At 36.7% G+C, this 24,436-nt stretch overlaps 1 protein-coding gene across 2 annotated transcripts in view; it reads right to left on the bottom strand.

The window, feature by feature from the left end:
* Positions 1–24,436, bottom strand: part of CNTNAP2 (contactin associated protein 2) — a 1,135,762-nt gene that overhangs the window by 574,288 nt on the left and 537,038 nt on the right. For both annotated transcript variants that reach the window (XM_068936036.1, XM_068936037.1), the window contains exons 6-8: positions 23,125–23,309; positions 19,828–19,971; positions 12,906–13,170 (exon numbers count right to left, since the gene is read on the bottom strand). In XM_068936036.1, coding sequence (XP_068792137.1) covers positions 12,906–13,170; positions 19,828–19,971; positions 23,125–23,309 — 594 coding nt within the window. The remainder of the gene's footprint in view (positions 1–12,905; positions 13,171–19,827; positions 19,972–23,124; positions 23,310–24,436) is intronic.

The raw sequence follows: 24,436 nt of genomic DNA, 5'->3' as shown, positions 1-24,436 counted from the left end.
GTGAGCATGTCTTAGATACATACTTTCAAGTAAATTTTTCAGTATCACAGGCATCTTCCGCTAAATGACAACAAACCTATCACTGTGATTGCAACTAATTTCCAGTTGCTAAACATATAGTAAATGTATAAACAATACTTTGATGCAGGTGTGGATACAAGCAATCGTACCTGAAACACATAGACTGCATTTTTCTCTAGAAAAAAAAAAGATCATTCATATTATTGGTGGAAACACAGCTCAAATTATGAATGAAACAGTATCTCCACTGAAGTCAGGCAAAGTCCCATGAATTTCATTTGGATCAGGATTTCATCACAAAAACGTAAAATAATTACTGACTGGTGGTTTGAAAACCATAGGCAATCTAAATTTTTCTGCGGACTAAGAACATTTGATGAATGTTATTTCTGGTCTTGTTTTTAAATATGCTGATCTACATGTGACAAAACAAGGTGAAAGCTGTTAAAAGCAGGTGTGATGTCAAGCATTCCAAATATGTATTTATACATATATTTGCTTTTACAGGCAGCAGTAACGGAAAAGAAGGAAAGGTTATACTGGGCCTACTTCTGTGCCTTTGGAGGATGCTTCAGCACATGAAGGTCGTTCTCCCACGATCAGATATTTCTGTATAACATACGGCAAAGCTTTATCACGCAGCCAATTTGATCAAACATATCACTTGTTGCCAGCATTACAGAAATCAGAGTAAATCTCCTATATATGCCTCAGTACCACATTATTCTATCCTAGTTCAGTGCTATCAGTAGTATCAGCATCATGTTGCAAATTCCAGATCCTGTAGACCCGGGATTTGCTCTCTTTTCACAGGTAATTGTAAAAGTACCAACTTCAGAATGTTAAAAACGTTATTTTGTTCTGCTAGAAATCTGTGTGCTAGTTCTATGGTAAAGACAAATCAACTTGGCAGTTGGTTTTAATATGCCTACATGGTATGCATAAAATGAGCTGATAAAACAGCTGCAAAAGGTTAAGGACAGAAACCCCCACTTCTGAAGACAAGTATCATGCCATTCCACTTTTTTAATTCCACAAGAAGAAAAACAAAGGTATTTTCACATTTTAACAGAATGGAGACTTCAGATGTTGTAAATACATATATTTATTGGAAATAAATATGAGAAGTCACGCCTCTGAACACGTCTCACTTTAGTAAGAAAAGATTCTATGAAGGGGATTTGTGGAACTTGCAGTATTTTTTTTTTCAGTGAAACCTTTCCATAAAAACCTGCTTGGTGTCAGAACAAACTAAGTGTTTTAGAGTGGCTGCTTCATAGCAAGGCAATTGAGATTTTTTTTCTCTACTAAATGCATAAACTTAACAAGCAAGCTTTCCAAAGACAGAATCTTCTGCCATTCAGCTCACAGAATCCAAAGGAGCTTGGTTGCTCTGTTTCACCTCAGTGCTCGCACGCTGCTGCTTCAGCAGCATTTGAAAATGAACAGAAGCAACGTGCAAATATGCCAGAAAGGATTCACCATCTTCTTCAAGACCAAAGTAAAGGCAGAGCTAGCAATGTACAACTAGAAAATGTTTCTTTATTTTTATTTGAGTCTGTTTTTGCAATGAAGAGTAACCACATATGTGACCTAAACTGAAAAAGTAGAGACAATGCAGACTATAGATAATGCCATTTCCAAGAAGCACTGTGATACAAGTTTACTTTTAATTCTATCCATGTCAGTGTAAAATGTCAAAATGCCAAAACATACAGCACAATTCTGTATGGCTATACCAACCAATTAAACCACAAGGGCCAAGGTGGCTTAACACGAGCTGCATTGCTTATGTGAAAAGTGAAATTCATCCTTTGGGCTAGATTCCCATTCCCTGTCATTGATGTAAACCTGGAGGTCAGTAGAAATACTATGCATTTACAATGGCATGAATGTAAACAGAATCTTTCCTCTTGCACTTAAGTTTTATGCAGCATAAAATATGTATGGATGCTTGACAACTTTTCCTTTCATTATATACAAAAGTGACTCTCTCTTTTCTCTAAAATAACACTGTCAAACCAAGAGGGACTGCCAGGAATCTGTCACAGATAATAATCTATTTGCTCAGGCTCATGAACAGCAATGAAAAAGAAGATACTGAGTGTCAGTTCCCAGCACATAAATTAAAGTTTCATGCCTGTAATTAGCTCTTCAATATAAAAAACAAAAAACAAAAAAAAAACATAATCATGCTTGATATTACAGTGACTTTTAATTATTTTTCTATAAATAATTAGTTAGTGGTATTGGAGGACACCTATATAAGCATTAGTGATAAATTAAGATTAAAAGTTTAAAACAGCAAAATTCCATGCAAACTCAAATAAGTTACAAGGGCACCTGAACCGGAAAGAGTATTCCCGGTTTTATTCCAACTGCAAATCCCCACTTTAAAAGGCTTAAAATATAAAGTTCTCCTCTTTTCCTCGCTTTTGGAGAAAGGTGAAAAGATAGCACAGGCAGTTTTAGAGTAAACAGGCTTCATCCTGCAATGGTTCTGTACTGTGTTACACGGCCCACTCTTTGAAGTTTCTGTGCTGTTTTTTTGAAATTATATGACACTGTGTGTCATTTATAGCAGCAATAATGTACTTATCATGATTCAAGACCTTCGATCTCCTACTCTGTCCTGAAACAGATTGTCAAACAACAGAGACAATAAAAGTGTTATTTCCTAAGTGGGTATTGGGTCTCCAGTATTCCGCCCCACCTTTTTTTCCTTTTATCCCTAACAATCAGTTCTTTTGCTGTCCCAGCAAGGTTTTATGCCCACCGTTCCTTTCTAAAATGACGAACATTGAGTAAACAAAGTGGGAGTAGGTCACTTTTCCAAAACTGAAGACATTTCTTACTTACATCTAAGCTTATATATCTAAGCTACTTTCTAGTCTGCAAACATGATCTCTATCCTCCCAGTTCCAGTTTCCTCTTTCCAAAGTACTACGGGCTGTGTCTATATGGTCTCTGTAACCAGGAGCAGGGAACAATCTCTGTTCTCCTGGCCAATTGCCTCGACACAGCTCACATTTGCAGTGCCCCGGGCTGGTGCCTACAGTAATCCATTTGTGCTCACGTTATACAGCACATGGAAGGGTGTCTGGATCAGTATACACTCCCCAGGGCTTCGCCTTGTTGACCCACACGTCTCTCAAAGCATGCTGTGTAAGCCCTGCACAACACTGACCCGATCTGCGTCTGTCATATGATTATGGTTGCATGACCATGGCCACAGCAACCCTTCACAACAGTCTGGCTCTTCTCCTGACCCCCTATAGCCCTCTTTGTATCTGAGACACAGCAGCAATTTTATGTTCTTTAAGAATGGATATGTCTTCATAAAGTGTTGGGCAGTAATGTGGTTACCTCATACCCTGAGATATTTACACTTTTTAAAGCAATGACAGCCAGAATACGTTATGTGTCCAAAAGCTACGGGGCATGAAAGACTGTAAGGGGACAGAGCCTTGCAGAAAGCCTCACAGTGTCGGAGGACAAGCCAGGCTCACAGAGTAGAAGCTGGTGTAGTCTTGTCCATATTGGCTACTGCAATAATCTCTGATTAATTTAAGCACCATGGCAGTGGGGATGATATCCTCGGAGTGATGCAGCCCATTTCCCAAGCAGACAGTCAGAGCAACAGGACCCTGAAATGAAACAAGGAGTGATCTGATAGCACAGACTTGCCGTCTGTCTGCCCTGGTGTTTCCGAACCCATTCATATTGTTACTCACTTATGGCTACATGCACCATACAATGGCACATACACGTATGTACAGCAGCTATAACTTATACTACCAAATAAAAAATGAGCACACTGTTTTTACCCTCAACGACTCCTGCTTACTCATAACCATGCACAAAATATCAGAGGTGCCATTCCAAGCAGTCAGTAGAAGTATATATTTAAGTTATTGCAGTTGATTGATCATATGCTGGGTTAATCCAAGCTGTGTTATCCAACTACTTTCCCCTCCTGAAGGAACGTGAAGCAAAAGATAAAGTTCAAAATAGGATTCAAACATTTTCTCACTACTATCCAATAAAATAAAATCTGCTACAATAACATGAACTGAAGAGCTAACGTAACACCAAACGCAAGCATATTTTTTTAAATAATGCTAACATTAAGGAAAAGTGTACAGGAACCATCTCATTCTGTCACTGACAAAACAATAGGCTTTTATGAAATCAGTAACTAACTACTTGCATTATAGTAGAGATGTAGGATAGAAAATGTTATGAAATCCATGCTACATTCCAGTTACATGAATTCTTATCTACAACAACATCAATTCAGTACTAGTAGATCACCTAGGAGAAGGAAGGAGAGGTACAGCCAACACCAGTGGAGCGACAAGTCAGGGACCAACTGAAGCTGAGTGTGTATTTAAGCCAGTGGCGCTGGATGGGATTCATCCTGGGGTGGTAAAAGAGTCGGCTGAGGCTATCATGAGACTACTGCCTATCATCTATGAAAAATGGTGCTCAGGGTAGGACCCCGACTGCTAGAAAAGGGCTTTATTGAAGAGCCATCTTTATGGAAGAGGAGGAAGAACTGCAAAACTAGTAAGTTAGGGAAAAGAACATAACATTTCTATTTCCTAGTATTTTCCACTATTTCAGATATTAGAAAATATTCCCTTCATCTTCTTTATATTATATTAATACTCAGCGTGCCTATGGGAAACTGCTGTCAGGACATGCATAAACACAGCAAATATAACTGCAGCTCTTGTCTTTATTAGATCCTTTTGTTCATTTCTTTATTATCACTCTAAAGGAAAAATAATAATGCTGATGAAAAACCATGGTGACCTAGTAAGCACAGCAGCATATGCAAATCTAGAAAGCCTTGAAAACACAAACAAAAATATACATTTTGACATGTCCTTTCTAACACTAGTAGTCTCTTACTGCTCCAAAGGGTAATGCTAGTTTTAAACTAACATCCTTGGCTTACAAAAAATAAACTTTAGAGAGCTATCCATTTATGCTATCTTGTATTCCAAGACAAAAAAGCAGGCAGAGGAATCACTTAAGTAAAAACCTATGTACTTCAAATAACTGTAAAATATTGGGCATCTCCATATCATTCAGACTTAAAGGGGCTTATCTTGCATCCATTCAAGTTGAAAGCAGCATCTTCACTGACTTGATTAGATTCACATTAGCAACAACTGATGTGGATGGAGTTAACAAATGCAATAGGGAAAGTAACCATAAGTGATTCTGCTTCCTATCAAACTTACTTAATTAAAAAATAGTTACAACGGCAAATTTCCAAATAGTTCTGCGCAGCTCTACTCATATAATTTACAGTCTTTCTAGTAGACCTCTGAGGATTTAAAATTCCCATGTAACTATTGACTATTCTACATTTTTCCTAAACAAAATTCAGTGTAGCACAGTGATTGCCTGAACAGTTGTTATAAAATACCTTCTTTCATCTTTCAGTGTTAAAATACAAAGTGACCTGCAAAGACGGTTGCTTCCATCCCCTTCCTAGAGCACAGGGGAAAATGAGGCCAAAAGAGTAAATTGAACTCTCCAGACCCCTAGATAACTTTAGGAAGACTGTGAAGGAGGACAGCCTGCTGACAGCTTCTCAGGTTCTTCAAGGTACAGCACAGCCCACAAAGAGTTACATTACTCTGAAACATCCAAAAATAGTACCCTAAATTTTAGAATGCATAACTTGTACTTGGTGGCAGCTCTCCAGTGAAAAACTGCTATTCATGAAGGAGAATTCATAAAAACCTGTACGGAACTCATCAGTTTTCTTAAAAGAAAGTCTGCAATCAAGAACTCTTTTCCTTTGGTTTGTGAACCTACTGCACCGAGATGCAAAACCAGACTACAAGAACAACATGTAAAAGAAAGGATAATAAACGCTACCTGGGTACAAGCCTAAGCTTCTGTTTCTCAGTTCTCTGGGATTCAAAAATAAAAACATCTATCTATGTACCTACATGTAGTGCATACAGTCATTAGCCAAAAGTATATTAAGAGAAACAGAGACACAAAACTGGGTATCTGGGCAGAAAATGATTCTCTAATACTCAGACTTTTCTGATTCACTTTGTGCCTTATTCCTCCTTTAAGTTATTACCCTGTCTTTTTTGGATAGAATTTCTGTCTCCTGTCTTGATCAAGCTGACAAGTGCCTCATGTGTATCTGACTCCACTTACTAACGTTCAGTGTAGTTTCATATTCAGTGTTTAACCTACTATCAGTAATCCGGAAAGGATCTGATGGGAAACGTTATCGTCCCACCAGAAGTGCACTTTTGCTCTGTGTATACACACTCCCTATTTAAACCTTCACTTAGCAACACAGGCAAAACTAATTCTTAATTCACATATAAAGCACCCCTGGGAATTGTCACTGGAAGAGTACCACTTTAGATATGTCAGACAGTAACATTTTATTACCTCAAGGACATTATCTTAACCCGAGGTCTAAAATATAAATGAACTGCAATTCAGATGACTTGAGATCTAGCAGAAAGACAGAAGGGTGGAAAGCTTCCCAGAAGGATTCCATGGGGAGAAGGCTGATTTATTTAATGCAGATAAACGTGACAAAAAGATATTCTTATCTCAAGCTTTAATAAGTTTATGGTTGACAAGACAAACCAAAGGCAGCCTTGAGCAGCAACTAGTATACAGAACAATATGTTAACTAGGAGAGCTGGAAGATGAAAAAAGGAGCTCCAAGCAGATGAATTCAATTTAATGGCAGAAGATTTTGGATGTACTGAAAACTTCTCTGTTAAGATATTATGGGCCAAGAGACAACATCCCCTTTTAGTGATTTATGTTCTGTACTGAGCGTTAAAATCCAAGAGATCTTCATAGAGCCTGTTAAGTATTTAAGTTGAGCAGAAAATGTTTAGACACAAAAGGTCAGAGCTGTCTGTGAAAAGCCAAAAAGTACGAAGGTAGATGCGTGATAAATCAAGGGATTATTTTAGAATCTGCCACCCTGAAAACTTTCCCTTTTCTCTAGAGGCAGCAAACTTGTTTCCTATACTGAAACAGGAATTTGGGGCTTGATGTCAAAAAATGTAAGGAGGCTATCAATCAGATGACTCTTTAGGAGCGCGATTTTGAATGTTACTATTGTTTCTTTGTACAAAGCAACATCCTTCACACTTACTAGTCTCTTACCAATTTTTCCCCATGTTGAAAGCTTCAGAAAACTTTGGTTCGGTTAGAAAAGACTTTGGGTTAAATTTTTGAAAGAAGTAAATATAACTGACTAATCAGAAGAAATGGAAGCAATTGGGGCACAATGTGGCTTCACCATACGTTGAACAGCACTTGCATGTGGCTCTGGAAAAGTATTCAGAGAGTTTTCTGGCTGAGAGAGATGTGCAAGCCTGATGGTCTCCAATTGTTGATTTCTTCTGTGCTCTAGAAAGAAGACATTAGCTTGTACAGGCTTATAAATAAATAAAACTTCACTGACAATTTATTCTCCTACCTGGAACACCCTCAAGACCACAAATTTTGAGTAGGTTCTTAGCATAAACAAACAGCACATACTAGAATTAAATGACCTCTTGAACTGTACCAGATCGTCAGAATTCTTTGTTCTGCAAAACTAAATTAGAAACCTGTTTCTAAAAAGATGGCAAGAAGAACATTTCTTTCTTCCATCTCCTCACCCTCACGCTGCTTCCAATTGTACTTTTGGGTAAATCCAGTGATTTCGAGGAAGTTTGTCTGAATGTATGCCCATGTTGCCAAAAGCAGAATTTACTCCAAAACTATATGAGGCAGCAAAAATAAATCTTTTGACTGTTTTCTAGGATTCTCTCCTATTATTAATCCCTATGCTGGGAGGGGCACAGGTGTGAAGATATTAATCACAGTTAACTCCACAGAAAAAAAGTCAATAGGATATTTAACTCTTGATTTATATGCAAGCTGTATGTATTTTACCTATGTAATTTTGCACAGTCAGTAGCTTATTTCTTGTAATTATTTCTTATTTGTTTCAGCTTCCAGTAGGCCTGATTTTCCTCTTACTAATAGCAAGTTTATTATTGTAACTCTCATCCATCAAACGGTGATAGTGCCTGAATAACTTGCCAGTCTGTGCACAGGTAAACACTGTTTACTAAACATTTTTAACAGAATTTTGGGTGGGGAAGGGAAGGATTTTTTTATTGTTTAGATCTTTATTTTGAAAGACCAAATGGCAAGACCGTGGTAAAAAGAGAAAATTTGCTCCAAATAAAGTAAGTAAAATCATGGGGACTGACTGTTGTTTTCCTATGTACTTCAAACTGGAAAATGAATTGCATGTTAAAGTAAAATATTTTGTTACACTCAAAAATTTATTTTAGGTAGGAGAATTGTATCAATAAAGCCAAGGATTTATTACTAGCTATTACTAGGTCTTTTCTGTCTATAGGATTCACCAAGCTGAAGCCCAGCCAGGGCAGGCACCAGTCGCTTAGCTACTGTTAAACAAGGTACAACCAGCTCAAAGTCCTGAGATTCTGCTCCGCCAGGTCAACACAAAGTCTGTTGCCTTTTACTAGTAATGTAAAAATCATACGTACTGGGCTACAATATATGTAATCATCCCTGATTCTCCTTAGTATATCTCTAGAAAATAAATATGAATATTGTCTAATGTTCATAATATGGATGGCAATGTTCACAATACAGATAAACTTAACTGCTGTAATCAGAGGTAAGGAGGTGAGGCAGAACTCCCAACAACCAATGAGAAACCTTCAGATACAAAAAAAAAATCTGAGAATGAAGTCCTGGGGTGACTTACAGATCCAATGAGGATGAATAAGAAATTGAGAGAAGTTCATGAGAAACTGAGTCAAGCGAAATTTTCAGCAAGCAGAACATGTGGTTAAATAAATGAAGGAGCCATTAAGTGTCTCTTGGAAGACCAAAGGATAATATTAAGCAAGACCTAAGAGCTCTTACTGTGATCTACTAACTAGGAAAGTATGTCCCTGACAAAAACAGAACAGACAACTAATGAGAGCAACAAAGCATGCCAGCAGTCCAAAGAACAGACTGCTAAGAACAGACTGTCTGACAGCAACTCTAAATCTTCGTGATTTTTAACGTAAAGCAATGTCCCGTCCTGATTCCTACGATCCACATACTATTTATCCAAACCTTTTTTCACTGTGCGCTAAGTAAACCTCTCATAGTCACTGTATCTGCACAGAAGTTACACTTTTTGCACTCACACTATTTCACCACCTTAGCAATATTCTGGTTAAACACATCCCTTCATACACTATACAGAATGGAAAAAGTAGAATTAATTGCCTTCAGAGATAAACCATAAACCTATTTGCAGTTTCTCAGATTAATAGTAGCTCTCGCTGTTCGTAACACAGTCAATTGATTCTGCTCACATTTCATTTTCTTGCCTCTAAACTTTACAGTTATCCTCAATACTTTTCACAGTGCCCTGTAAACTATTCATCTTACTGAATCTATAGGTAGTAATAAACATAGATCCATGTACTATATGGGACTAGAAGTGCAGCTCATTTAGATCCACCTTTTATACATTATTCCATGTTTATTTTTCGTAAAGTGCCATCAAAATAGTTAAAACTACAACTGCCTTAAACAACAACGTCCTTAACAACACTGTCCTTAAACAACACATTCTATTGAATTAGGTATGAAAACTCCGCCAAGTTGAAAAGAAAATCTTTATTTTTGACATACTATCTGATCCTTCCCAGCCATCATAAAGCACTTTATACCAATACTTCAATAAGGAAGTTTGCAGTGTCCGGCTTCCAGTTAGAAAGGTAGGAATTTAACTGTTTGATATACTGGAAGGCTAGAATCTCCTCTTCACATAAACTCCACTCAGGCTAGGCTAGAACTCCCCAAGCCAGTGCTGCCAGCTCCTAGCGAGGACTGGAAAATTGGTACATCACCACTGTGGTATGAACAATTTAAGGAAACTCACAACACTGAAGAACAGACAAAACAGAACTCTGTTCCACGCCGGTATCATTAACGTAGGGATGTTTAGGAATAAAGGCTAGCACTTGCAGATCAGCATACAGTTCTGTTATATAATCCTTGGCAGCTATTATTTCTATAACCAGATTGAGACTATGCCCCAGACTGAAGCGCTGATATGCCCATGTCAACACAGAAAGCCCCCATTAAGAGTGCTAATGAAAGTAAGCTAATAAATTATGACAGATATAAAGACTGAGATGCTTCAGCTTCCTCCAGTGAAGATACGCTACTACAAGTGGCTGGCCTAAGTACAGCAAAGCTATGAAACGCAAAACACCTGCATCTAGCTTGTGGCTTCAGATAGCTTAATTCTGTGTGATAACTGGGGTGCATACTTCCCTAAATATAGAACGGTAGTTATTCACACCCCTGCGTAGAAGGCTGCACACTTGGCTTAACAGAAAATTCTGCTCTTCCAGCCATTTCACTGTAAAAAAACAGTGAAAAGGTGTGTATCTTAAATTTATATGACTGCAATAATCAGAAACCTTTGTGCTAAAGATAGACCATTTGGACTTCTACATAAACCCAGTAAGTTTACATGCTGAAGTCTATTAATTGCCTATGGAAGAAGGGAGCAGGAAGGTTGCTGTGATATTTGCCTTCCAATAGCAAAATTTCTTTTCCAGTTTTCCCTGGCAGAAGTCATATTTTACTTATTCTCACACATACGATTCACTTCACATTCCCTGAATCAAGTAACAACAAATTATTAAAATAAATCAAGGCTTTTACGGGACAACTATGCAAATAAGGGGTCCATATAATCAAAATTAAATAATGAATATATTTTCATTATGGTGACACAGTTCTGGAAGATGAAGATCTTCAAGATCTCCAAACCATGGTATGTATGTAGATATCATGCTGTACAGAAATGAAAAACAGAATTATGGCTAAAAAAAGGAATGTCTGTGTGTGATTCTTGACCTATTATGTGAACTGATGATATAAACCGAAAATATTCATTTTGAAGAAGCAGTATGAGTATTCTGATTTCATGTTGCAACAATGAAAAGAGATGAGGATTTTTTAATGTTGTTGTGGGGGAAGAGTCCGGAGAAACTAGAACTAGCATTTAGCACAGTCCTCACATGTGTTTACTTGCCCTAACATGAACATAATGGAATTTAAAATAGTTTTTCACAGCAAGATATTTCCTGGACAAAATTAACCACATTAGCTGATATTTTAATTTCTCATATTTTGTTAATCAACACTGAAATCCTTTTTTGAAACAACAAAAAGGTAAAAGGAACCTACGAAGAAGTATCATGTTAGCCACTTCTCTGTTTAAACTGGAATTTGGAATAGGTAGAGCTAAGAAAGCATGAGGCTGACAATCACGTGTTTACTTATTACGACACACTAACAGCTTAACAAAACATTCTCGTTCAGGATCCTACAGTATAGCCAAAACAATACTTTAACTCTGTCGTGATTATATTAAATGACAAAGGCAATGAAACTCTTACTTATACTTGCATCTTACAGTATTGATTTTTTTGTGCTCAGAAAATTGTAATGGAGGAAATAGAGTTGATGTATTTTTCATAAAAACATTCTCATTTTAAAAAATAGGTACGTTCTTACCCATATTTAATTCCATTCTAGATTTAAAATAATTAATTAAATTTCATGCTCACCTCTATTTTATTAATGGGGTGAAAAGATAAAACTTGCAAAAATACCTACTTGTCAAATGAAATGTTACTATTCTGCTTAACAAATGCTTTATTTAAAAAAAAAAAAAATTCCTTCTTGTTTTACATTTCCTCAAGAGTCCATGTTTAAAATACTACGTAGAGAATACATTTTCACATACTAAATCAAACAGAACAGTAGGCACGAAAAATAGGATTTTTTTTCGTTTGTTCTAAGCTCTACTGGTATATCATTCTTGTTAATTTTATGGCTGAAATACTTCAGTCTTCATCAAGTTATTGGAAAAAACAGTAACCATAGATGACTTCAGGCAAAAAGGTTGCCTTTTTGGGCAATGAACTGGGTTGATGTATAAGCTACTTCAAATAATTACAGTATCTTGTGGAACTAGATCCATTTGCAAGTAACCTTGGACTATCCAATTCATGAAGATGAAGATTAGACACACTGTAGACCATGACTTTACCAAGAAAATGTGTTAATTGACATGGCCTAGATAACACCATACCGCCCACAACTGATCCAGAGATGTCCATAAAGTATTTAGACCAAAAGTAGAATTCAGCGAAAGGTAAGCATCAAGTAAGTTCAAAAGGCTTATCAACTGAAACACGTACACACACCTTCCCTTCCAGAAACAAACCTAACCCTGTGTAATTCTTTAGCCAGTACTTCCCAAAACCTCCTTAGACAGATATTGAAAGTTCTGCTACTTCTCCATCATGACTCTACAGAATACTTGGAAAATGTCAGGGTACTTTTCGTAACAGCATTGTGGTTAAAACAACTTTTTTTTTAATAAGTGTTTCCTAATTATTAAGCTACTCTCAACAAAGGGTACATATTGCCCTCTCCTGTTGAAACTGAATGTTTGTGCAGAGAAGACTGAAAGATTGATGCAAGAAAGCAAGAAAGAAGGAATGATGCCTGATAAGGGGTGATATGGCTTCTGGTTTTGACCACAGAATATTTTGGTCTTCTTTTGTTTTAATCCAACAACTATATTAATATTCTTCTGCACTTTTATTCAATGAAGCATGAAATAAATGATTTCGTTTAGAATAATTAAGTGTACTATTACAATTTGAATTTCCAATTCTGTCTAGCAATTCTTCCACTTTTGAAGTCCATGACGCTTTTAGAGAACACCCACAAAAACAAAATCAGTTAAAAAAAACACTTACCTGATGAGATGTCTATTCTGTTCTTCTTGACTTGGGTGACGTTGATATGGACGCTGACTTTGCCCTCAGTTATGTCAATCTCGACATTCCCCAGCCCATCTGCAAAGTTGCTGAAGACAAGAAGTCCGTTGGGGTTCCAGGTTCGGAATAGGAAACTGACTGAAAACAGATCCTGGCTTGGACGACCAGGAACCTCAAGGTAACTGGTGGCATTGAAAAAGACAGGTACTGTATGTGGCTCCACACAAGAAAAACTTAAATTTCCCTAAACAAAACACAAAAAAGTGAAAACATAAGCAAAATTATAAGACTCCACTACATTCATACCTACACCTAGAAAGCATTCTAGGTTTCATTCCATTTAGAGACTACTGAAGTCAATGTAAGTTGCATGTAAAAATGTGTTATGAACATTGTCATTACCATCATTATTTCTATCACACTGTTGTTAATATTTTTGCTTTGCCTAGAGGTTTGTGCCAAAGCAATGGCCCCATTATATTAGGCGCTGTACATGCTCAAAGTAAAATGCAGTCTTTGCTCTGAAGAGTTAGAGTCTAATTAAGAAAAAGTTTAAAGGAAAACAGTAATATTCGCAGTTCAAAGATGCAGAAGTGAAGCAAAGAGAAACTGGGATTTGTTCATGGTCACCAAAGAAGCTTATAACAGAGCAATAGTTCATCCTTTCAGTGACAGTGAAATACAGCCTTCCAAATACCCTTGTATCAGCATGTCAAGCAATACTACACAGGAGGTTGTGAAAGAAGGATGTATAACACTGTGTGAAGAGCTAGCCTCTCTGTTATATTTTCTACTCCATAATACTAGATAAGCTAATACTTTATTTCATGAAGCTGAGGGATCTGGACTGGCTGATCATAAACTATGTCCAATATTTGTATTTAGTCAACTACTTCATCTTTCTAAAGAGCCCACTGCAAAATGTTGCTCTTAGGCAGATTGACAAAAATCCAGTCAACTCTGTTGACTTCTAAAACTTTGCAGTATCTGTATAAATAACACAATTAGAGCCATGAGTTTTTCACTCTGGTTTTCATGTCATTTCTCATGAGATATCACAATGGCATGCTGTACCACCAGACATCTTTTTTTTTTTTTCCTTAGAAATTGTAAAGAGTGCATAGCTCTTACCAGGCTATTTTATAACCTTTTTTATTCCTCTACAATGTTTTCTGACGAGAATTGACTTATTTTAATGCATCAATACAATACAACAGGAAGACTGCCTCTACTGAAGATCTCCTGTATCATGCAGCAAGGTGGACCTTGTTCTATGGTTACATTTTCTGATGCACTCTATTGCAGCAGGTGGAAACTCTGTGACAATTTCATTTTAATTTGGGAAAGCAGAATTTTATCTGATGCACTATGGAAGTGATTATTATGATCAGGACAACAGTTCTTCTGATATCATATTAAAAAAAGTTATTGAAGTCTGAACATTTTCAGAGGTACTTAGATGCTTAGAAACATGGTTCATTTCAGCACTGTTTAAATTCCCAACAGGAGTCAGTCATCATCTTTAGTATGTAAGTATTTTTAAACTCAGCCTTACTGACTTCCTGTTATAAGCTTTCATCCACATATTTTTGTATTCACAGTGTATACATGCATCTGGAAATTGTGAGGAAAGTTAGCGAATCTGGAAGCAAAACAGGAACTTTGCTGCCTGAGGAGGAAAGCCCTAAGTAAATTTTTTTAGAAGTAATTATTTTCAATTGGAGATGAGCCAGGTGATGTCATCAGCATTCAATATTTACCATCCATTTACAAATGTCCTAAATCATTATGTGTCACATAGCAAGATACTGCCTAAGTGGCAGACTCAGTTTCTTAAACAGTAGTTTCATGTCAAAACTAAATGAATGAAAACAATGTAGTTTCTCTAGCACTTAGTTACTCAGATACATTCATAGATACATTCTGCACAACCACCTGGTTTCATACAGAGTGTCAGAAGTTATGCTGCCAGCCATTCTACCTTTAGAGGCCAGTAAAACGAGTAGCAACTAGACTACCAGATAATCAGACTCCGTCATCAATCAAGAAACAAAGGTGTTTCCAGGAATCTAGAACTAAAGAAGAGATTCCTTTATGCTGATCTCATAAAACGTTTGTTCCTATCTTTATTAAAAATCTCAGCATTACAAACTATGTTCCTTTTATACACACACGCAATGTTTCCTGTGTTTCACAAAATATATTCAAGCATTTAGGAACATCTTTACTTAAAACAACTACAGCAAGCTTTTAAATTACAGAGTGAATGTGAGAAATGACAACTACTTTCCAAGTAAAGGAAAAGGACCTCCGCTTAGCTGCTTTGCTACTAGGTGGGGTTTTTTTTCAGTCTAGGTGTTGCCTAGAGTTCTTCAGGGTAAGATTTTAACCAGCTATTACATCAAAATAGTCAATACATTTGTTTGAATAGTTTTAGTCCAAAGACTTTCAAATGTGCAACAGAACACTTTCGGTAAGCCACAAATTTTTCATTAAGAACAAAAATCTGGTGGGTGTTTGAAATATCCTTTGTAAACCTTTGTTCTCAGTGTAATAGTCATCCTGTGGATTAGAATTAACTTCTGTTCCATAGAGAGTCCTGTGTAGATATGGAGGGCAGCAGGATTTCGTAAGAGATGACATCTTACGGTTCAGTCACAGACGCCGGGAACGTATGACCTGCAGTACTGTAAATGGCTTCCCTTAGCATGCAACAAGTTAAGTAGCACTCAGAAAGCACACTTCGTGAGACATCTGTAAGAGTTCCCCTTGCTGCCTTATTACTGAGAGGAACTAACGATTTCCTCATAACAAGAAGGCTTTCACATCTACTTGACACTCTCATGTCTCCCTGATGCATGGGATACTTGCATGTATAACACCTGTTAATGTTAATGCCACTGAATGCATCCAAATGCTGTTTTGCATCAGTGAGATCATTTATCGTGAACGCTCTAACTGCACAAGAGATTTCTTGAGGACGTAACATATAATTCTGGTTTCTGTGTTAGTTAGCCAAAACGATATTTTCCCTACTGAGCCATTCAGTTTAATCTGAACTGGATTATCATTTCCCTCTGTGCCTGTACTTCAGAAGAAGGATCCTCTTTTAAGTAAAGCCCAGTGGACACAGATTACTCACTAAGGCTGGGCCAAGAGTTAGAACTAATCTGCAGCTTGTTTCTATAAAAGCACTCCTGTTTTCAAAGAGAAAGAGATCCCTGTCTGTGGAGTGGGTTCAGAATGAATTGCTGAATAATTCACTGGGCAATGATGTCTGAAAGTCAAACATACACTGTGCGTTTATATAGGAACTCTTGGTCTTATTAAAGAATCATTAATGATACTTTGGAAAGGAAATGGTGAAAACAACTTAATTTGGGCAGCTTGAGCTTTGCATCATGATCTTCACTCTTGCAAATTAACTTCATGTTTACCTTTCATAAATCAATTTTGCCTATCTACTTTCATATGTTATTTCTTGTGGAACTACTACTGGGTCTTAAAATCTTTCCCAATTAATAGAACTACTGGCAGAATACACAGCTCCCAAAAGAGAGGTAATGAATTTATTAAAACTACAATACCTGTTAACTCAGGATGGATTGTACAGTAAAGGCAACATTCCTTGGCTAATGTTTACCATGTTATTTCAGGATCTTTCTCAAAATAGCTTATTACTCTTCTTCAGGCTTAACATAATGGTTGTCTAATATAAATAATTTAAAGAAAGGACTCATCTTAACTTGGTACATGATCGTATCGAATAACATATGCCAGAGCAGCTACAGAAGTGGGTGGAGCTTAGTGGATTTAAGGAGGAAGGGTGGCAAATACTAGCCTTCTGAACATTTTCCTGTTACAGGCACTACAATGAGTGAGTCCACTCTTTGGAAACCAACCCTAACTAGCATCCAAGCTGCCTTCTGTTAATATACCTCTTGGAAGGTATTTTGATGAAGAAATTAAATTTCTAAAATGGAATTTCTCTGGCCTTTGCTGCACGTTCTACTCCCCTCTCCTCAGTAGTTCATGAGTTGATACTCTTAAGGTAACAATAGTCTTACCCTGTTTGTTACAGTTTATGCTTGTAAATGTCAAAAAAGATAAAACCTACTCTTTTAGAGAATACAGAAAAGATGGACAAGGAGAGCTGTTTTACAGGCTTGTTCCTTGTTTCTGTCTTAGTCCTCTGTCAAGTTGCAAACAAGAGAGAGCACCTACTGAGCTAGTTAGTCACTGCCAACTCTTGTTTGTAACTTAGTTCAAGAGAAAAACAGACACTTTCATTCTCCGTATTGGTTGTCCCTTTCTCCTCAACTTTCCCTTTTAGGTGTATTTATCATTTGTCTCACTTATCTTTTATGAAAACAAATCAGGCTTACTAATAAAAGCAACAACAACTGCTCAATAACATCGATCTTACTAACTTCTCCCCAAGAGTCAGTGTCATCTTCTATATCACAGAGAGGACTGACAAATTCTTTTTTTTTTTTTCTTATGATTACTCTCTAAAACTAAATGTAATACATTACTGAAGAAAATTCTATAGTTAATTATTTACATTTCATATGTTTTAAATTGCTTTTTCATCCTTATTCCCATACTGTCAATAAATTAAAGAGATCCTTAGTGGTGCCTGTTTGCTCATAACACCGAGGTATATAAGACCTAAACATTCTTAAAATTTTTATTTTGTTCAATCACCTTTGATTCTCCAGGCCTCTATATTCTGTAAAATTAACTTGTACACCCTCTTTCATTTTCTGATTTCTGAAAGTCAACTCTGTATTTGCCTGTAATAACATTTTTCCTTTTCTCTCATACCTTTTATCTCTTTCTTTCCTCTCTTCTTTTCCCCTACAATACCTCTCAACATCATATTGATAGCTTTGCTTGTGATCCATTTCATTACATTTTGTCTGTCTTGTCTCTTCAGATAATAAACTCTTTAAGGTGGGGTGTGCCTACTGTTACGTGTTTGTACAGTATCTACTAGAATGGAGCTTTGATCCTAGTTGGATTGCTTAAGCACTATCATCATAAACATGATTAACAACAACAGCAGTCTCAGTAGAGTCTATTTTTCATGCTAAATTAGGCTCAAAACGAGGAGAAAAAAAGCTTTTGTAAGAAATATAAAAATCCATGTTGATTTAATTAGAGTAAAATTGATTTTGCTTTTGAACAGTTGAGGCAACGTAAGTAATTCCACTGAAAACAAAGGTCACTTCTATTTTTATAGCCATTCTCAGAACTGGAAATCAACAGAACCATCAAATTAAACTAGCATGCCATAGTCTCTTGATGAAGCACTAACATTGCCAAGGCTAAATATGCGGATTTTACTTTCATGTTAGAGGTAACAGAATTTAATCAAAAAAAAAAAAAAAAAGAGAGAGATGATTTTACTAAGATTTTATAGGCCTGCTAGCTATGCCACACTTTTGAAATAATGGTATTTCACTATGGACAGCTCTTACATAACACTTTTGTTCAACTAAGGTCTTTAAGAATATGTCCTACTAACTTGTAGCGGACAGGGAAAAATTAGAAAGATTCCTCTTGCACAAAGATGCCTTTCCAAATCAGCCATTAAGAGCTAATGGCTATGTTACATATTTAATATGTACCGCATTGCACTGGACTTTGAAAATTTCATATAAACAACAGATTTTTTTTTTCCTGCAATAGCTTTATATTTGGCAAGAAGTCACAGGTAATTCAGACTGAATTTCAAAGATCCAGTGGTCTGTGAGACTGGGTTGGAAAAGCTCTTGAAATGAAGTCTTCCTTTTTAGCGTATATATCATGCTCATTGCTTTTAATGATGCTGAAGAAATTCATGTACAGAAAAAGTTCTAAATATCAGTCTGTATTACAGAGTACTATTGAGTTGTATTAGGATTTACATCAAAAATTGAAAATTACCCTTCCTATTACCTTTATCATTTAGCAATATTGTTCACATAATCATACTGAAGTTTTATACTACTATCCAAAGAGTAATCAAATGGTAATCAGCACTGTGCACTTTGCCACCACTGTGTCTGTAATCTTTACTATGTAATACCTAAAGAGAAAAGCAATAGAGGAACTGTACATACTGCTAGCACGACTTTGATGGCTGTAAACTTGTACAGAAAAAAGTCCTAAATGACTTACTCAGGTCATCCCAAACTAACAGCAGCAATACATTTATTTCCTACCCACACTGCCTGTGTATGCCACCAAGCAATTTTAGGACTGTTTGGAGACAAAAAATATACTAATAGAAATACGTGCTTAATCAGCCTGCCCATAAAGCCACAAGGTTAACCAGGAAAGCAACTATGTATGCCTAAATAAGAGAAAAAAATAGAATAACATGTAAATCAGCTATCAAAATTAGTACTAAAGTAACCTTTACATATTAAAACGTCATGATTTTAAAGCCTGATATCTTGAGATTTTTCAGAGCTACCAGCAAAGGCTCTAGAATCAACCTTTTCCCATGACGTTCCACTTACTAACTAGCTCTGCAGGAATGGAAGATCTCAGGCTGTAAAGCCAAGACAAAGCCACAATTGGCATCAGACCCTGGTTTTGGATCACTACAACTTAGGAGGAGAAGAAAGAAATATTTATTGTTCCAGCTTTTTATTTTAAAAAGTAGCTATCTGATACCGAAGGGTAATTTTGGAGAGGACCAAAACAGGACCCTCAGAAGGAAAACGCTCAGAGACATTTAAAAATGGCACATAAAGGCACATAAAATAACTTCTTCGGGTATGTGACAAAATTTGTTTTGTATATCAAATCACTCCTGCATATCACAAGGATATCCATTACACACATTCACAAATCTTCCAGTCTCCTTTACTATGCAGAAGTTCAGATGACCATCAAATTATACTCTTACCAGATTAGAAGGTTCCAATTTCTTCCTCTTGGCAAGGTCAGTGATATTATTACCATTGTAGTTGATGCTCTCCATACAGCCTTTGAAATTTTTCCTACTGTTAGAACTCGGCTTCCCAGAAAAAGGCATGCCTCCAAAGGTTATCTTTGAATCAAAATAGAAAACTGTAGATAGTTACTGGAGGGTAGAGACTTGTTAGAATTTTTAAACAAATTGCTGCAGATATATTTGCTTTCTTTGAACGCTCAAGACACATTTCTGGCACAACTGCTTGCCAGAAAAAGGAACTATCAAATAAGCACTACAAAAAGCAGGAAAAAAAAAAGCTATCATGAATTTGTGATTGCAAATATTTACGCTAGTAAATCCCAAGCGTTATTACATTCATCCAAACAGAGAGCAGACACACATCATATCATTGTTCACATATGGGTGGCTCTTTCAATTGCTACTGAACAATACATATTTCAAATAAAGAACCCGAAATACACTGTGTCCATCCCAGTACTGCTCTAAACAAGAGGAGATATAAAATTAGCCAGACTATATGATTTGAATCATTCACTGAGCTCTAACTGTGTATCAAAGTGCAGACAAGAACACAGCAGTTGTGGGCTCCACTAAGACTTCCTTCACTGCTTATATATCTGCTTAACTAAGAAGAACTCTGTAGAACCACATAGTTAAAGATGTCATCCACTAGCAGGCAGGATCACCTTCTGCTATTGAGAACACACATTTATCAAGCAGTTATAGTCAGTGAGGAGGTACTACAAGACTTGTCAGGCCAAACCAATTGCTTAGAAGCAGATGGCTGAGCCACCACGGTCAAACAGGAATTGTTTTTATGTTTAATTTCATCATGCTAAAATATTGGGTTATCCAGTGTAGTTAGGGCTGAAAAAATAATGCAAACAAATACCGTACAAGATAAAAATGTTCCTCTCTTAAGAAGTCCACCTCTGTCACTCTTTAGAGTATTTACGTCTCTACACAAATATTTGGAAGTGAATAAAGGCTACATGTTTTCATAAATATTTTGCACCTTGAATGTAGAAGAACAATGGCCTCATGAGTTTTGTGTCCTTAAGCATTTATATCAAATAGATGATGCCATAGATAATAATGATACCTAGCTACCCTTCCTCAAGAATGCCCATAAAGATTTCTACTTGTAGTCTCCTGCTAGGATTTGCCAGAGCCAAGCTTTAAAATATTACTCACTGTTAATTCCATTGGTTATTACTGAGAGCAGGAAAAGGCAGCTCAAAGGAAACATTTTCCATATGAAAAGTGTGCAAGGTACCACTCTCTGTGCAAAACTGGAGATGCTTTGACTTAACATTTAGGAAGAAATAAAGCTGCTGTACAGCTAAAAATCAAAATCTTTAAAAATAGCACATACAGGCTATTTCAAAAGTGCTTTGTGGACATATGCTCAGGTATTGTAAATTGACATGACATGACTTTAGAGGAGATGTACCATTTTAAACTAACTGAAGGATGCGACCATAATGTTTTAAATCCTGCAAACCATTCTTTTGCACGTGCATTTTTTTCATTTGTCTGGGATAGCCAAAAATGGAAAGGAAAAGATTTTGAAGAAAAGGAGAAAAATTGCAAAAAATCACATATGGTGACAGTGAGTTAAGAGGAACTGATAAGTTTAGGGGGGGTTTGCCTTGGAAATGCAATCAGAACTAACGTTTAGTTCTCTTTTGTGCTTCCTTATCTTTTCTGAAAGAGATTAACCTAGAAACTATTTTTTATGAAAAAGTTTCGATTCTCTGAGGTTTATCTGCTATGAGTAATTTATCATAAGGGCAAAATATGTAAATATCTATGATGACTAACCTCCAAAAACAGCCAACCGAGAGGAAAGGAAGCAGAATAGCTGAAGACTTGCATTCCTATGAACCACAAAAACAGGTAGCCACAAACATTCAGATAACTTCCACTTAACATGAAGAGTTCTATATACATGGAAACTGAAACCTTTGAGAACTACCAGTGAGGTGTCTAATGTTACAGAAGAGAGGAAAGGTGGATCTCCTGGATTCCACTCTCACTTTTGAGTGCATTTGTTATAAACAATACAGTTACTATGTAAATATATTGCCCAACTCTTGCTCAGGGCATTCAGCCTAACTCTTTCTGTTGTTCACTCACTTGAAAATCTTCCATAAAACCTACTTATGTGAGTTTTGAGTCGCTCAACTCAGATCCTCAGTACCTCAACAGCAGTAGTGATACAGGCAAATTAGCTCCTTATTATCTTATTATTACTGCTACCAAAGAAGGCATTAATAAATATTTGTTGGAATAAAAGTAAATATTTGATTCAGTGATATTTACAATTGCATTGCCACTTTTCCCAAACATTCATATTATATTCTTGATCAAAAGAATGTTTGTAAAAAATCAATACAAAAGTTCAATTGAAACTTCACTGCACTACATCATTATGATTTTCTCTCACTGTTTACAAAGTTGCAAGGATGGAAATACATATTTGGCTCAGTCAACAACATTAATTTTCATTAGAAACAGTCAAGAATGGAAGAAAATCACTATACAAAGCGGATAACAATAACTGTGCTGAAGTTCATATTCATCTAACATCACAGAACAACTGAACAAGTCCATAGTAGCAGAAGCCAGACTGTAATCAAACAACTAATCCAGATTTGATTATTAACGACAGTTCTGTGTATTAACTGACTGACGAAACAGAAGTCTTCCTAAAACTTTTCTAATTCTTTACTGTTCCTTTATAGACGGGAAGTTATTGATGGCATATTTATAAAAATGCAAGGAAGCATCCAAATAAAGCAAGATTCATATTAGCAAAAAGGTTCTAATCCACTTCCTTTGCTAGAAATTAATATTAGTGGTCACTACAGAACAAGGCTCTCCAAGCGCATAATGATCAACTGGATTGGATAACAGATGTTATGCCTTGTTTTTATTTACTTATCATTTATAGCAGCTGGTATTAAAAAATTTAATAGCAGTATATGCTTAACTTGCTAAATACTCTAAATCTCCCATTTTAAAACCAGTGGATGACATGAGGCTTACAACAGAGGCTAGGTCTGGTCAAACTTAGGATCTAGTAGACTAATGGAGGGAAACTAAGTTTATGGCTAAGAGATAACTGTCAGAAAGAAAATCTGAGGAATGGTAAAGGAAAAATAATCACAGCAAATGTATACAAAAGTACCAAAATATCTTAAATTATACTTTCTTTTTTCTTCTTATTGGACTTTTCTTTAGAAAGCTAGTTTGAACATCTACCTCATAATCAAGGTCCAGGTAATCAAATTCTCCATTGGTTCTGAAGTGCTGCATGTGCCTGTCCAAGGTGAGATTGATATTTCTCCCATGGCGCTCTATGATGATTGAGTGCCAGTGGTGATCGTCTAAGAGGCTGCCTGTCATCACGGATGTATGGCCATAAATAGAGCCCAGCTGGTTGCTACCTAAGATCAGAACAGAAAAAACAGCAGTTCATTTAATCCTCACTCATACTGGTTAGGCAAACATTTCCCTCCTGCTCCGTCAATATTTCACCTGAATCGTACCAGACACGCAATAAACCGGAGGAGGTCAGCCCACTATGAAGCGAAGATCTGCCCAATGGAGGGTTGTTGCCATAAATATGAGGTTAGGTCAAATACAGCAAGTACCTGATCAGTGAGCTGTATAAACAGTGGTAACAGTCATTAGTTGGAGGCAAATAAGAGAAGCAGTATGAACTTTCAGCTATAAAGTTGTTTGCAACTAGAGATTTTTCTTCTGTGTTTTGATCCCTACACTACAGAAGTGAAAAGCTGTCACCTTTACTGAAGAGCCATTGTGCCAGGTTCTCAGCTTCACTGGAACTATACCGATTTACTACTGCAGAGGACTTGGTGCCTGACAACAGAATCTGATAACATAAAGCCTTTTCAGTCTGATAACAGCAAACACTTAAAGAGTTCTACACTTGGTAGACTCTGCCAGCATCGCTACACCAGCTACTGTATAAGAAAGGGCTCAGTGCAGTCTGAAGAAACAGCTGCAAAATATGTGTTTTGCTAACTTAGCTTATTTTGGTCTTTCCTACTGCATGAACTTTAATATTTTGGAAGACAAATTAACTATCAATAAGACTACATTTTTGCAATTTACTCCTGTGTTTTCCAGGGCCTTTTGCCAGTACCACTGTGCTAGTCAGAGATCACATCTCATTGCCATCTAACTGACATAGCTTAGCCAATAAAAGTTGATAGCATAGAACTCAACTGAAGCAGCAAATGACCAGTTCAGCAACAGGTCTAAAAAACTGCTGCACTGCCCAATAACTCAGTGCAATCTTCTATGTTTTGAATACATGAGGACCTAAAGTATTTTTGGAGCTGAGAATTTCTTAGCATCAAGCACGTCTGGAACTCAGACGTTAAGGCTTTGCACATTGATAAACACACTCTGGCAAATCACACTGACATAGCTTAAGACATTACCCCCCACAACTCTACCACCTTTCTGCTAAAGGCTACTGATCCTTCAGTGGCTGTTGGTAAAAACAAACAAACAAACAAACAAAATCACACATGTACACGTGCAT

The sequence above is a fragment of the Struthio camelus genome, chromosome 2, assembly GCF_040807025.1.
Source record: "Struthio camelus isolate bStrCam1 chromosome 2, bStrCam1.hap1, whole genome shotgun sequence".
Lineage (NCBI taxonomy): Eukaryota > Metazoa > Chordata > Aves > Struthioniformes > Struthionidae > Struthio > Struthio camelus.
Note: the sequence above shows the minus strand (reverse complement) of the source record. Positions and strands in the feature narration are given on the sequence as shown.